This window comes from Nematolebias whitei, chromosome 9 (genome assembly GCF_014905685.2).
Source record: "Nematolebias whitei isolate Nwh7 chromosome 9, NemWhi1, whole genome shotgun sequence".
Classification (NCBI taxonomy): Eukaryota; Metazoa; Chordata; class Actinopteri; order Cyprinodontiformes; family Rivulidae; genus Nematolebias; species Nematolebias whitei.
In genome coordinates, this window is record NC_056506.1 from 46,113,712 (window position 1) to 46,126,120 (window position 12,409).

Below are 12,409 nucleotides of genomic sequence, written 5' to 3' on the forward strand. Positions count from 1 at the left end.
AACTTCTGTTGTGACTTGACACTATATAAAAAAACTGACTTGAATTTAATTGAATAGAGCTGCTGCTTCTCAGCGAGAAGGTTGCCGGATCAGATTCCATCTGGGGATTTTCAAGATGGAGTTTGTATGTTCTCTCTGTGCATGCATGGATTTACTCCGGTTTCCTCCCACAGACCATAAACTTGCATGTAGGGCTGACGGGTAACTTTAAATTGTCCCTAGATGTGAGGGAGAGAGTGAATGCTTGTCTCGTTTGTCTCTATGTGGCCCTGTGATGGACTGGAGACCTGTTTTGGGTGTACCCTGGCTCTTGCACAGTGATGGCAGGACATGGGCATCAGTGACCCCCGTGACCCAAAAAGAAAGAACCGGGCAAAAGATAATGGATGGATGAAAGCTATCCAAGAGAAATGCAAAACATCAACTACAGAACAGTCTACTTGTTTTGTTTTTTAATGTTTTTATGTACAATGTCCTGAATGACTGAGAATCTACACCTGCATATTGTTCAAAAGATTCAGAAGGTACAATAAACATAGAGTTGAAAGCAGGTATTTATGTACACTGTATAAAAAAATACACAAAACCCTTTTTTTCACTCTTTCACATTTAATCAGATTTTAGTTTGTACATGCACACAGAGACAAATACCTCAGTTCTATTTTGCTATAATGACCTTTGCTTCATATATATGTATTTATAAAACTGAAATGTAAACTAATTGAGCTAAATTTCATCATGCAGATCTTGTATGAGTTCTTGGATCTTGCTTTCAGTCTTTTTGTATCTTCAGTAATGTGGATCATCAACAGGGCGACAAAGGACTTGCAAACGCTGCAAAGCAACAAAAGAAATATTACTGACTTCACATAAAAATGATAACACAAGCAGTACTTTGAATTTTAAATAGGAAGAGAAACACTATGTTTTAGCACACTACATCTTCAAAACTCAACACTGGAAACTACTGGAGGTCAGAAGTGTCATCTCTGCAATGCTAAATCACCACAACACCTGCACACAATGCTTTAAGGAAGATGGCTCTGGTGTTTATGTTGTTTGTTGGCAGAAGCACAAACCTGTCTGAAGGTTCCTGGTGTGAAGCACAGCTGTCCAGCTGCCCACAGCGGCACCAGGAGGACAGAGGACAGAGTCATGGACCATCCCAGAGAGTACGCCCAATCAGGGTAAACATACCAGTCATTCACCTTAAGGTGTTTGTAACCAACCAGGTGCAAGATGAAGGAGATCTGAAAAAGATTGCAAATGGAGCATTACTGTTGGCGATTCTGTTGGAAATCTGAATATTTAATAAATTAAACTGGAAAAAGTCATAAAATTCAGATGGATTTATGTTTTCAGCCTCACCAGTGACAGTAGAGGAATAACGTATTTCCAGCAGAGTTTAAAGAAAACTGATGGTTTCTGTCCCGACATGTCTTCAATGATGTTTAAAAGACGATCAGCTCCTGAGCAAAAGTCAAATAATTAAATGCTGATTAACTTGTGTTACATTTTAAAGGTTATAAGATTTAAAGAAACTGGTATGATTCTGGTGTATGACTGCTGTGCTAACAGCACAAACAAACACATTTGTACGGCTAAAAACATTTGTAAAAATAATGCACTTACCAAATATCCAGGCTATTGCCAGGCAGAGACATACTGTCATAAAATCCTGACAGGCTCTGGTAGAACCATAGTAATCAATAAGTTGGAATATGTAAATTCCTTCCTGAAACAGAGAGAAATAAAATATTTGAAAATCAATTTAATTAAATAAAAACTTAACACCGTATGTTATTTACCTCAGTGACCATAGGTAATTGTAGGAGGAAGACTGTTGAACAGATGAAGAGGGTAAACATCTCCCGCCTCCTTGGAGCACGAAACAGTTTTGGAAACAGGTCGCAGACCGAAGTGATTACACTTTCTACTGAAACAAACTGGAGACAAGAAAAGAAGAGTTTGAGTTGAGTACTTTTAACTCAAGAAGCACTTAAAGTGTCTTACTTACATTTGTGTCAACAGCAAGCAGAATCAGCATCAGGAAGAAGGAGACGGTCCAGAACTGTGGTAGAGGCATCATGGCTGTAGCCTGAGGGTAGGCGATGAAGGCCAAACCTGGACCTGGTGATTAGAAACAAACAAGATTATTCTTTAAATAGGTAATTGGACAATGTTAAACAAATATTTGAGACCATCAGTTAGCTGTTAAAGTAACGGAATGTCTTGGGAATTAGTCTCATCTCCTACCACACCAAATTTAAGATCAATGTTTATAGAAATTACTAAATCAAGACACTTTTTGTGGAGTTAGCTAACAAAAATCATACCAGACTCAGCCACACTGTCCACAGTAACACCTTGTTTCTGAGCCATGAATCCCAGTACAGAGAAGATGACAAATCCAGCAACAAAACTGGTTCCACTGTTCAGCAGACAGAAGCAGAAGCAGTCCCTAAGGGTAAAATTGATGAACATATAAATGACTAGTACTCCTCTAATCATCAATACATTAGATTCTTCATGTAACATACTTGTAGCAGTTGTTGTGGTAATCATTGTAGCTGCCCAGAACACTCAAAATTCCTACAACCAAACTGTAGGAGAAGAATATTTGAGACGATGCCTCCATCCAGACCTGTGACATGAGAGAAGTTCTTAGACTTTTATGTTTTGTTTACCGTTAATTGCTTGGGGCTGTGTGGAATACTTATAAACAATTAGTTTCTCGCCCTCTGTACACAGCAGTAAGAGAACTCTAACTTTGAAGAATCAGGGAAAAATACTGGTCGAGTCCAGTGACTGCTATTTATAGAAAGGAAAATTTAAGAACAATTTCATCTGGCATGACACTAAAACGACCCTGTTAAGTGGCAAGAACCTCCCTCCAAAGAACTACCACCTTAACTTGGTAGACAGATTTCATTACCCTTGTTATTATGCAAGCTATGTTGTCTGGGGCATCACTGGGCCACTAGCCACTTCTCCCATTACAAGCAGTCCTCAGGGGTAGAGTCAGACCAAAAGTGATATAGGGCTGTCATGGTTGGCACATCTTTTTATATACTGGGGCAATGTCTAAATGTGGCAAATCAGGGTGATAGTTCCTAATTAAAAAAATAGTATTTGAGAGCGCATTCCAACAATCAAGTGATCACTTTTTACTGACTCCAGGGTGTTGTAAGGAAGGATATGATCGATTGTCAAAGCTCAAATTAAAGAGGATCAGTCTAGTTTTGTACTGGTCACAGGACAGTGCACTAGTTCTTCACCATTGCAGTGTTGCTAAGAGAGACTCATAGGAGCTTTAATCTCCAGTCTACATGTTTTGTGGGTGGGCAGACTTAGTACCATAGTCCTTGAAGGATTCTGTGTGGTGTGCTATGTGTGTAAGAGTGCCAGTGTTGTCTATAGTCGCTTTGCCATGGCTAAGTTTGACACCACTTGGCTCTCATTTTATTGGTTCTTCTCAGGTGTATATGATTTACCTTTGACTTGTTTTTCCTCTCTGTGGGCAGGATCATCAGTATAAGGTGGGTGGTATCATAACGGGTCATTGTGTCCAAGCCGCTCTGCCCATTGTGGTCCTTAATCACCCTTTAATCTGACATCAGTTTCTTTAGCCTAACCTGGCACTGCTTATAAGTCCAGGTGTAGCCATGATGCTCCATCTTCTCCGACAGCTCTTTGTCACTGCGCTTATTTCTTGTGGCGCTGTCCATCAGCAAGATCAGAGAGGAAATGGAGATTCAGATGTAGTTTGCAGTTTAACTGGGTGGGTCATCTAATGACAGCTTTACTGGCTAGTCCATGGCTGCTGTCTGCTTACGTCAAAATCGTCTCCTCCGAGCAGTTTGCTTGGAACCACAAACAAGGTGGTCCCATAAACTGGACTAAGTGGGGGTTGGGTACTGACAGTGGCAGACCCTTAACTGCTGCAGTGTAGTGCTGAACCAGTGAAGGTTGAGATGGGGCAAAGCTCCTTATATGGTCCATGTATAACCAAAGCAAAAACTGTGTCCTTTCCTTTCTTGGCACAAAGTTGAGCTCATTCTCTGAGCAGGTTTGACTTCACCAGGACTGTCCCTTGTCTCTGCTCCTGTGTGTGATGTTCATGGACAGGATCACAAAGCACAGTCATGGATAGAAGGGTCTCTGGTTTGGGGACTTCAGGGTCTAAGTAGCCTCTAAATCAGAGCCTACATTTCTTAACCTGACTCAGATTGAAACGGGCAAAATACCCACTCTGTTTCATGGGAAAGTCTTTGTCTCAAGTGGACAAATTCAGGTATCTGGGCGTCTTGTTCACGAATGATGGTGAGATGAAGCAGGAGATGGATCAAGAGAGCGTGGCCTTCTCAGTAATGAGGGTGTTGCTCACTTGGTCATGGTAAAGAAGAAGTTGAATTGAAAAGTAAATCTTTAATTTACTGGTCCATCTACATTCCATCCCTGATCTATGATCTTGAGGTATGGATCATGACTGAAAGAACAAGATCCCAGATACAAGCAGACTACATGAGAGTCCTTCGTAGGGTGACCTTAAAGATAGGAGGAAGAGCTTCGTCATCTAGCGGGATCCTACTTTGTAGAATAGAGCTGCTGCTTCACTGTTGAAAGAAGTCTGTTCGAGTGGTTCAGGCACCTGATTAATGAGGTTTTTGCATAGTAAAGTCCAATCTGGTCCAGATCTTCTCCAGATCTTCTCCAGCACTGCACAGCCTTGGCTGTTTTTGCATGTGAGCAGGATCACCATAGAAAGAACGCTCGAGGCTCATGTGATGTCATCTTTTGCAATCTCATGCTATTGTACATCGTTTTCTCATCAAAAATATGAATATATGAAAAAAACATATTCTGTTGGCATACATTTGTTGGTTTTAAACATCAACATTAATAAAAACAAAGTATTGCTTTGTTTTTAATTTTAAATTTTTAGTCAGAAACAGATAACATTCAAATACATGGAGGGGCAGGACTAAATGTATGTGTTTTGATCAGGGCTTAATTTGTAAAATGATTGTTGCTAGAACAGCGGGCAGGCTGGGGTGGGGGGGTCCATGTGTCCTCTCACAGAAAATTTTGAATAACAGAGATGCCATTTTCTGCATTCTGGTGTATTTTAAAAGGTTGTTATACATCAACATTTACCTACATTTGTAGACACTTAATTAAATTACTATTTTGGAGAGGAATAGCAGGTTGTGTGTGAATTAGAGCAGCACTGATTCTGTCAGGTGTCCTAAACCCCCCTCCTCCCTCCTTTCACTTCATGGTTCTGAGCTGAACTCTTCTCTGCTCCTGCTCCAGTCTTGTGACACCGTTTGAAGCACCTGAAGGATTCAATTCTCTGTTGTCCAACTAAGGACAATCAATCAATCCATTTTTTATTCAAGTAAATTGGACTGTCTTTTTGACATTTTGATCGCTGTTGTTATTTTGACAAATTAGCGCCGTTGTTTTGAAACGTGAAGTATAATGTGAATAACACATCAAACTTTTCTCTCTTTGTATTTTTTATTTATTTTTTACAGCAAGCTTTTGTATTTATTATGTCTGAAATGTAGCAGGAGTTCAGACACCTGCTGATGTGTGCATGCGCTGGGTAGAGATTGGAGACGGGAATTTATTTATTCTGTTGAATAAATGATTGTTTCTGTTTTGGGGGTCTGAAAGGAGGGGAGAGGGGGTGTTTTTCAGTGCACGGCCCGCTGAGGAGGGACAATATTTGAAGAGGAGGAGGAGAGAAGGACTCTGCGCAGCACCTCTGTTTGTAAATGTGACTATCTGATCCACCCCCACCCCCACCCCCCCACCCCCAGGCTCCTCTCCTGCTCCTCGAAGGAGCGTGCCGTGTAGCTGTGCTGGGCGTGCTGCGGCTGGAATATCCACAGACTGGGTCTGCCGGACTGAGGGCAACGTCTCCTCTCGTATTTTTTTAAATAAATAATCAAAATAAAAATGTGCGATGACTTTAAACTTTTAGGGGCGGAGCTGCCATATCCACTCAAAGAGTTGCCGGAACAGAAAGGGTCAAAATGAGAGAGTTCCCGGATCTTGTTCCGGCAGGATCCGGCTCAAATTAACCACTGGTTTTGATAGTCTTTATGTTCATAATTGAGTTGTTGTTCAACATTTTAAAATACATTGGTACTAAACTTTTTTGTTTGTTTTAAATTTGTTAGAGAACTAAACATTTTGTTAGATGGTACATGGTTACTAAACCTTTAGAATTATTGTGCTAAACTGTTGCAAATAAAAGACATACCTCAAGGTTAGCCAGGCGGTTTATATCCGGATACAGGTAATAGTAAATCCCATCCCAAGCTCCGGGCAACGTCAAACCTCTGATGAGCAGGATGAAGAGCATCACATATGGAAAGGTGGCGGTAAAATAAGCTACCTTTAAAAAATAATTAATTTCACATTTTAGTGATGTTTAGGGTAGGCTGCTCTAGTGCAGTACAAGAGTTTCTATAATACCTTTCCAGATGATCTGATGCCTTTCCAAATGCAAAAGTAACAAATCAACCAGCTGACCAAAAGACACAAGGCCAGCTCCCATCTGATGCTGCCCAGCTCCTCAATACCTGCAGACATGTTTAGTACTCGCCGTCTGAAGAGAAACACGCACCAAGTCCAATATTTAGAGATTGATTCCTGTAACTGCAATTGAAATTATGGATGGATGCAATCTCTGATTGGTGCCTCATGTACGACAATCAACAACTATGAGAAAAAGGTATACAAAACTAAAAACATAAGAAAAATTCCTGTGGACCCACCGCCTGCAGGAGGGGTCATATGAGTCGGGTACATGAATCCATGGACAGTGGCCGAAGGCTGGGATTGGCGTTCTGACCCTGGCTTAACAAAGCTGGCTTTTGGGACATGGAATGTGACCACTCTGGCGGGGAAGGAGCCTGAGCTTGTACGTGAGGTACTGACTAGATATAGTTGGGCTTACCTCGACGGACAACATGGGCTCTAGAATCAATCTTCTTAATAGGGTCTGGACTTTATTCTACTCTGGAGTTGCCCATGGTGAGAGGCGCCAAGCTGGTGTGGGTCTACATTTAGCCCCCTGACTTGGTGCCTGTGTGCTGAAGTTTTCCCCAGTAAATGAGAGGGTGGATTCCCCGCATTTTCGGGTGGGGGGACAGGCTCTGACTGTTTTTTCCAATGTGTCAAATGGCAGTTCAGAGTATCCAGCCTTCTTCGAGTCCTTGGCAAGGTGCTGGAAGGTGAACCAGCTGGGGCCTCCTTTATTCTGCTGGGGGACTTCAATGCCCATTGGCAGTGATAGTGATAGTGTGACCTGGAGGGGCATGCCTGGGAGGAACAGCTTCTCTGATCTGAACCTGAGTAGTGTTCCTGTTGTTGGACCTCTGTGCTAGTCATAGTTTGTCTATCATGAACACCATGTTTGAACATAAGGGCATCCATAAATGCACCTGGCATCAGGACATCCTAGGTTGTAGATCCATGATAGACTTTGTAGTTGTGTCATCTAATTTATAGCCATTTGTTTTGGACACTCGTGTGAAGAAGAGAGGATCTGAGCTGTTGACTGATCACCACCTGGTAGTGAGTTGGATCAGATGGCAGGGGAAGATGCCGGACAGACTCGATTGACCCAAACATGTAGTGAGGGTTTGCAGGGAATGCCTGGCAGAAGAACGTGTCAGAAAGATCTTCAACTCACACCTCTGGGAGAGCTTTAACTGCATCCCAGTGGAGGTGGGAGACATTGAGTCTGAGTGCTGTGGGCCATGTTCTGTGCCTCATTTGTTGAGGTGGCTGCCTTGAGCTGCGGCCGCAAGGTTGTCGATTCTACTCACTGTGGCCAACCTCGAACTCTGTGGTGGACACCCCAGGTTAGGGAGGCTGTCAAGCTGAAGAAGGAGTCCTAATGGTCCTTGTTGGCTGGTGGGCTTCTGGAGGCAGCTGAGGAGTAGCACAGAGCCAAGCAGTCCGCAGCCTTTGCTGTTGCTGAAGTAAAAGCTCAGAGGTGGAAGGAATTCGTTGAGGCCTTGGATAGAGACTCTCAGTTGGCTCTGAGGAGATTCTGGCAAACCATCAGGTAGCTGAGGAGGGGAAAGCAGCTCTTTACTAACACTGTGTCCAGTGAATGTTGGGTGCTGTTGACCCCAACTGGTGATGTCGTTGGTAGATGGAAGGAATACTTCTCAGACCTTCTCAATCCTATCGACACAACTTCCATGGAGCAAGCTAAGTCGGGGGACTTCAGGATTGGTCTGTCCATGACTTTGGCTAAGGTAACCGAGGTAGTTAAAAAGCTCTGCGGCTGCAGGGCTCTGGGGTGGATGAAATTTGCCCTGATTTCCTTAAGGCTCTGGATGTTGTGGGGTTGTCTTTGTAACATTGTGTGGACATCGGGGGCAGTGCCACTGGATTATAAGACTGGAGTGGTGATTCCCTCTTCAAAAAGGGGGACTGGAGGGTGTGAGTGGTATCACTGTCCTTAGCCTCCCTGATAAGATTTATTTGGGGATATTGGAAAAGCGAGTCCGATCGTTGGTCGAACCTCAGATCCAGGAGAAACAATGCGGGTTCCGTCCTAGCCGCGGAACACCGGACCAGCTCTTTACCCTAAATAAGGCCCTCAAGGGTTCATGAGAATTTATCCATCCAGTCTACATGTGTTCTGTGGACTTGGAAAAGGTTTTCGACTGTGTTCCTCAAGTCCAAAAAAGTTCAATCTGGTCCTCTGGACATTCAAAAAAAACAAAAAACAAAACAAAGCAAAAAATATATAGAAACGTTTCATCTCTCATTCGAGAGACTTCCTCAGTCTGAGGTGCTGTATTCAGCTCAGTCTCTTAAATAGCACCTTCTCAGAGTGGATCAACCAGTTTGCTGCTGACAACCAAAACCAGCTGCTCACATGGTCAATAAGGACCATCAGCCTAACAATGGATCATTAGCACACTGATGGCTGTTTACTATTCACAGGGGGTTGAGTGATACTAGCAATAACAGCAGTGTAAGAGGGGGACAGTTGAACCCGGAGGCCTCCACCCCTGTTTAATGATGTTGATGACACTTGGGTTAAAATTAAATCTCAGGAAATCCAACATTTTACTGACCACATCAACTCTGTGGATAAATACATCAAGTTCACACAAGAAGATGTAAAAAATGGCAGGTTGGCTTTCTTGGACTATGAGATCTCAGTCTCTGATAGAGGACATTTGCAAACCGAGGTGTACCGCAAACCCACCCACACAGACCAGTATTTGCAGTTTGATTCCCATCACCCTTTGGAACACAAGTTAGGAGTCATCAGGACTCTGTATCACAGAGCAGACAGCATCCCCACTAACTCAGGAGCCAGGAAGAAGGAGAAATCCTACACAAAACAGGCTCTAGAGCAATGTGGATATCCTAACTGGGCCTTCCTGAAAGCAGAGAAGAAACCCAAACACGACTCCAGTCAGCCATCAGGTGAAAAGGAGGAACCCAGACCAGTGGTCATTCCGTATGTTGAGGAAGTATCAGAGAAACTGAGATGTTTATTTTCTAAACATAACGTCCCAGTGGCTTTTAAACCCCAAAATACAATACGGCAAAGACTGGTTCATCCCAAAGATCCAGTCCCCCGGTACAAACAGAGTAATATTGTGTATGCTGTTCAGTGTCAGGAGGGCTGTGATCAGTCTTACATCGGGGAAACTAAACAGCCACTGGCCAAAAGGATGGCCCAGCACAGAAGATCAACATCATCAGGCCAGGATTCTGTGGTCTGCACTCATCTCCAGGCCAGCGGTCACTCTTTCAGGGATGAAGATGTTCACATCCTGGACAGAGAGGAACGATGGTTTGAGAGAGGAGTAAAGGAGGCCATCTTTATGAAAAGAAACCATCCATCATTAAACAGGGGTGGAGGCCTCCGGGTTCAACTGTCCCCCTCTTACACTGCTGTTATTGCAAGTATCACTCAACCCCCTGTGAATAGTAAACAGCCATCAGTGTGCTAATGATCCATTGTTAGGCTGATGGTCTTTCTTGACCATGTGAGCAGCTGGTTTTGGTTGTCAGCAGCAAACTGGTTGATCCACTCTGAGAAGGTGCTATTTAAGAGACTGAGCTGAATACAGCACCTCAGACTGAGGAAGTCTCTCGGATGAGAGACAAAACATTTCTATATTTTTTTGCTTTGTTTTGTTTTTTGTTCTTTTGAATGTCCAGAGGACCAGATTGAACTTTTTTGGATTTTTCTACCTGGATTATTGAGCATGCATCAGGATGTGTTCCTCAAGGTACACTTTGGGGGATCTCCGTGAGTATGAGATAGGGGGCCCATTACTATGGGCTGTTCGGTCCCTATACAAGTGGTGCTAGAATTTGGTTCTCCAAGTCAGAGATTCTTTATTGTCGTTCGCACCACATGTGGTACATATGGTGGAACGAAATTATGTACACAGGGTCCCAGTTACATCATTTCCAGTAGTAAGTTAGACCCCTTTAGGATGTGAGTTGGTCTTTGCCAGGGCTGCCTGTTGTCACAGATTCTGTTCATAACTTTTATGGACAAAATTTCTCGGTGCAGCCAGGGAGCTGAGGGATTCCAGTTTGATGGCCTCAGGATCCCATCTCTTCTCTCAGCCAATGATGTACTGTGTCATGGTGGTCATTTTCTTTAGGGTTTTGTTTTAATCTGCCACTGAGCTTCCAGCATACCACACTGTGAGGCACTATGTTAGTATGCTCTCGGTTGAAGAGCAATAATATACCACCATCAATGAGTAACATACTGTAGATAATTCCTCCTCAAAATCTTCAGAAAGTACATGAGCTGTTGCACCTTGTTTTGACTTTGTAAGTGGAATTTATGGACCAGGAGATTGATAGAAGATGTAAAGGTCATGGATGTTTTTCACTTACTAATGTCAAATGTTATAGAACCATGTGTGTGTGTTAAGAGTTTTGTCTTTGCAAAGTGGAGCCTGCAGAAGCATGGAGCCATTCACCTGATAAACTCAAGGCCCTAAGCTGGAAAACAGAGTTGTCTTGACTTTGTATTTTTACCATTATAAATTAAGACTCTTCCTTATACTGCCTATGAGCAGACTTTGTGAGATGAAGTGACATGAAAGATCTTGATGCTTATTTTTTCAACGCTGCTCCTCTTACAAGATTAAACCTGGCCTAAAAAAAATCTTCTCTTTTCCTGTGTGGCTTATTTATTTAATGAGCTGATGACAGGATAATTAAATTATCCAACAGAAATTTTAACTGCATTTTATGTCCCAAGACACTTAAAGCTGGGCACGATTTCCACACATACACCATTAATGAAAACAGGTGTGTCAGCCTTTCTTTTTTCCAATGACTAAAACTAGTTCTGTTGTTTTGTGTTGAGTGACAAGTTGGAATGCAATTATGTTACATTTTTAATTTCATCCTGTTGAAAGACTTGTTACTCTCTGAAATGAGATAAATGAACAGATACAAAAACAACACTTTGATCATGCAGTTGAGAATAGATATTCAAAGTTTTATCAATTAAAAACTCATCTTGGATCTTGACTTTTCAATGGGACTTTATCAATTTGAATCAAAACTTTGTTAATAAATAATTTACAATTCAGGATGTCTGATTAAAGAAGGAATTGGAACTCACTCCCAGAACTCAGTTGCAGATGAAGTGGTGTTGGTGTGAGTCACAGTAATGTTAGATGAATTCAAAGACAGAAGGCCAAGACAATTACCTGCATATTAGGAGATGACAGAAAATGCAAAAGAAACATCTTTATCATGACCATCAGAAATGCAACATCATTGTTATTGTTATGTTTTGTTTTATTTGAGACCTTAATTTTTTATTTGATTTTAGATCTTGGACATTATGTTTTTGCACAAAAATTACAATCTTAACCACAAATTAAAAATATACATATATCAAAATATAAGTATTATGGTTCCTCCTTTTTGTTTATCATTATTTTTACTTCTAAATTAGACCATTATTATTAGATTTTATAGCAGTTTTTCATTAAAATTATTTCCTACCTGTATTCCAGGTGTTGTTACAGCTGGCCCAGGGGAGTTGGGATCTGAATGAGAAAACGAGGTAGAACAGAGCCCAGACTTGGACTAAAATGTAGCTCATGTCATAAAGATCAATCATGAGAATCTGCCACAGCCAGTGCATGAAGCTTGTTTTTATACGCTTATCAGCTCAGCCAAGCTCACAGGCTTGGAGGCAACCTTGAAGGAACAGCTGCACATTGTAGCTTCAAATCAGCTCCTCATCCAGCTCTCTCTGCTTACTCAAACATGTGGTTCATGGGCAGTTAACATTTGCATTAGTTAAAAAAAAAATTCATAAAACCATAACCAAAAATTCACTACAAGGACCATCAACCTAACAACTGAT

The 12,409-nt window shown here is 42.0% G+C and overlaps 1 protein-coding gene across 1 annotated transcript; it reads right to left on the minus strand.

The window, feature by feature from the left end:
* Positions 1-789: 789 nt before the first annotated feature.
* LOC119414300 (sodium- and chloride-dependent betaine transporter-like) lies at positions 790-12,160 on the minus strand. Its single transcript, XM_037681395.1, has 12 exons — positions 12,043-12,160; positions 11,654-11,741; positions 6,490-6,622; positions 6,275-6,409; positions 2,541-2,644; positions 2,337-2,461; positions 2,018-2,130; positions 1,809-1,946; positions 1,633-1,735; positions 1,369-1,469; positions 1,080-1,250; positions 790-834 (listed from the first exon to the last, which is right to left on the minus strand). Exons 1-12 carry the CDS (start codon positions 12,158-12,160, stop codon positions 790-792), a joined length of 1,374 nt encoding a protein of 457 aa, XP_037537323.1.
* Positions 12,161-12,409: the final 249 nt, after the last annotated feature.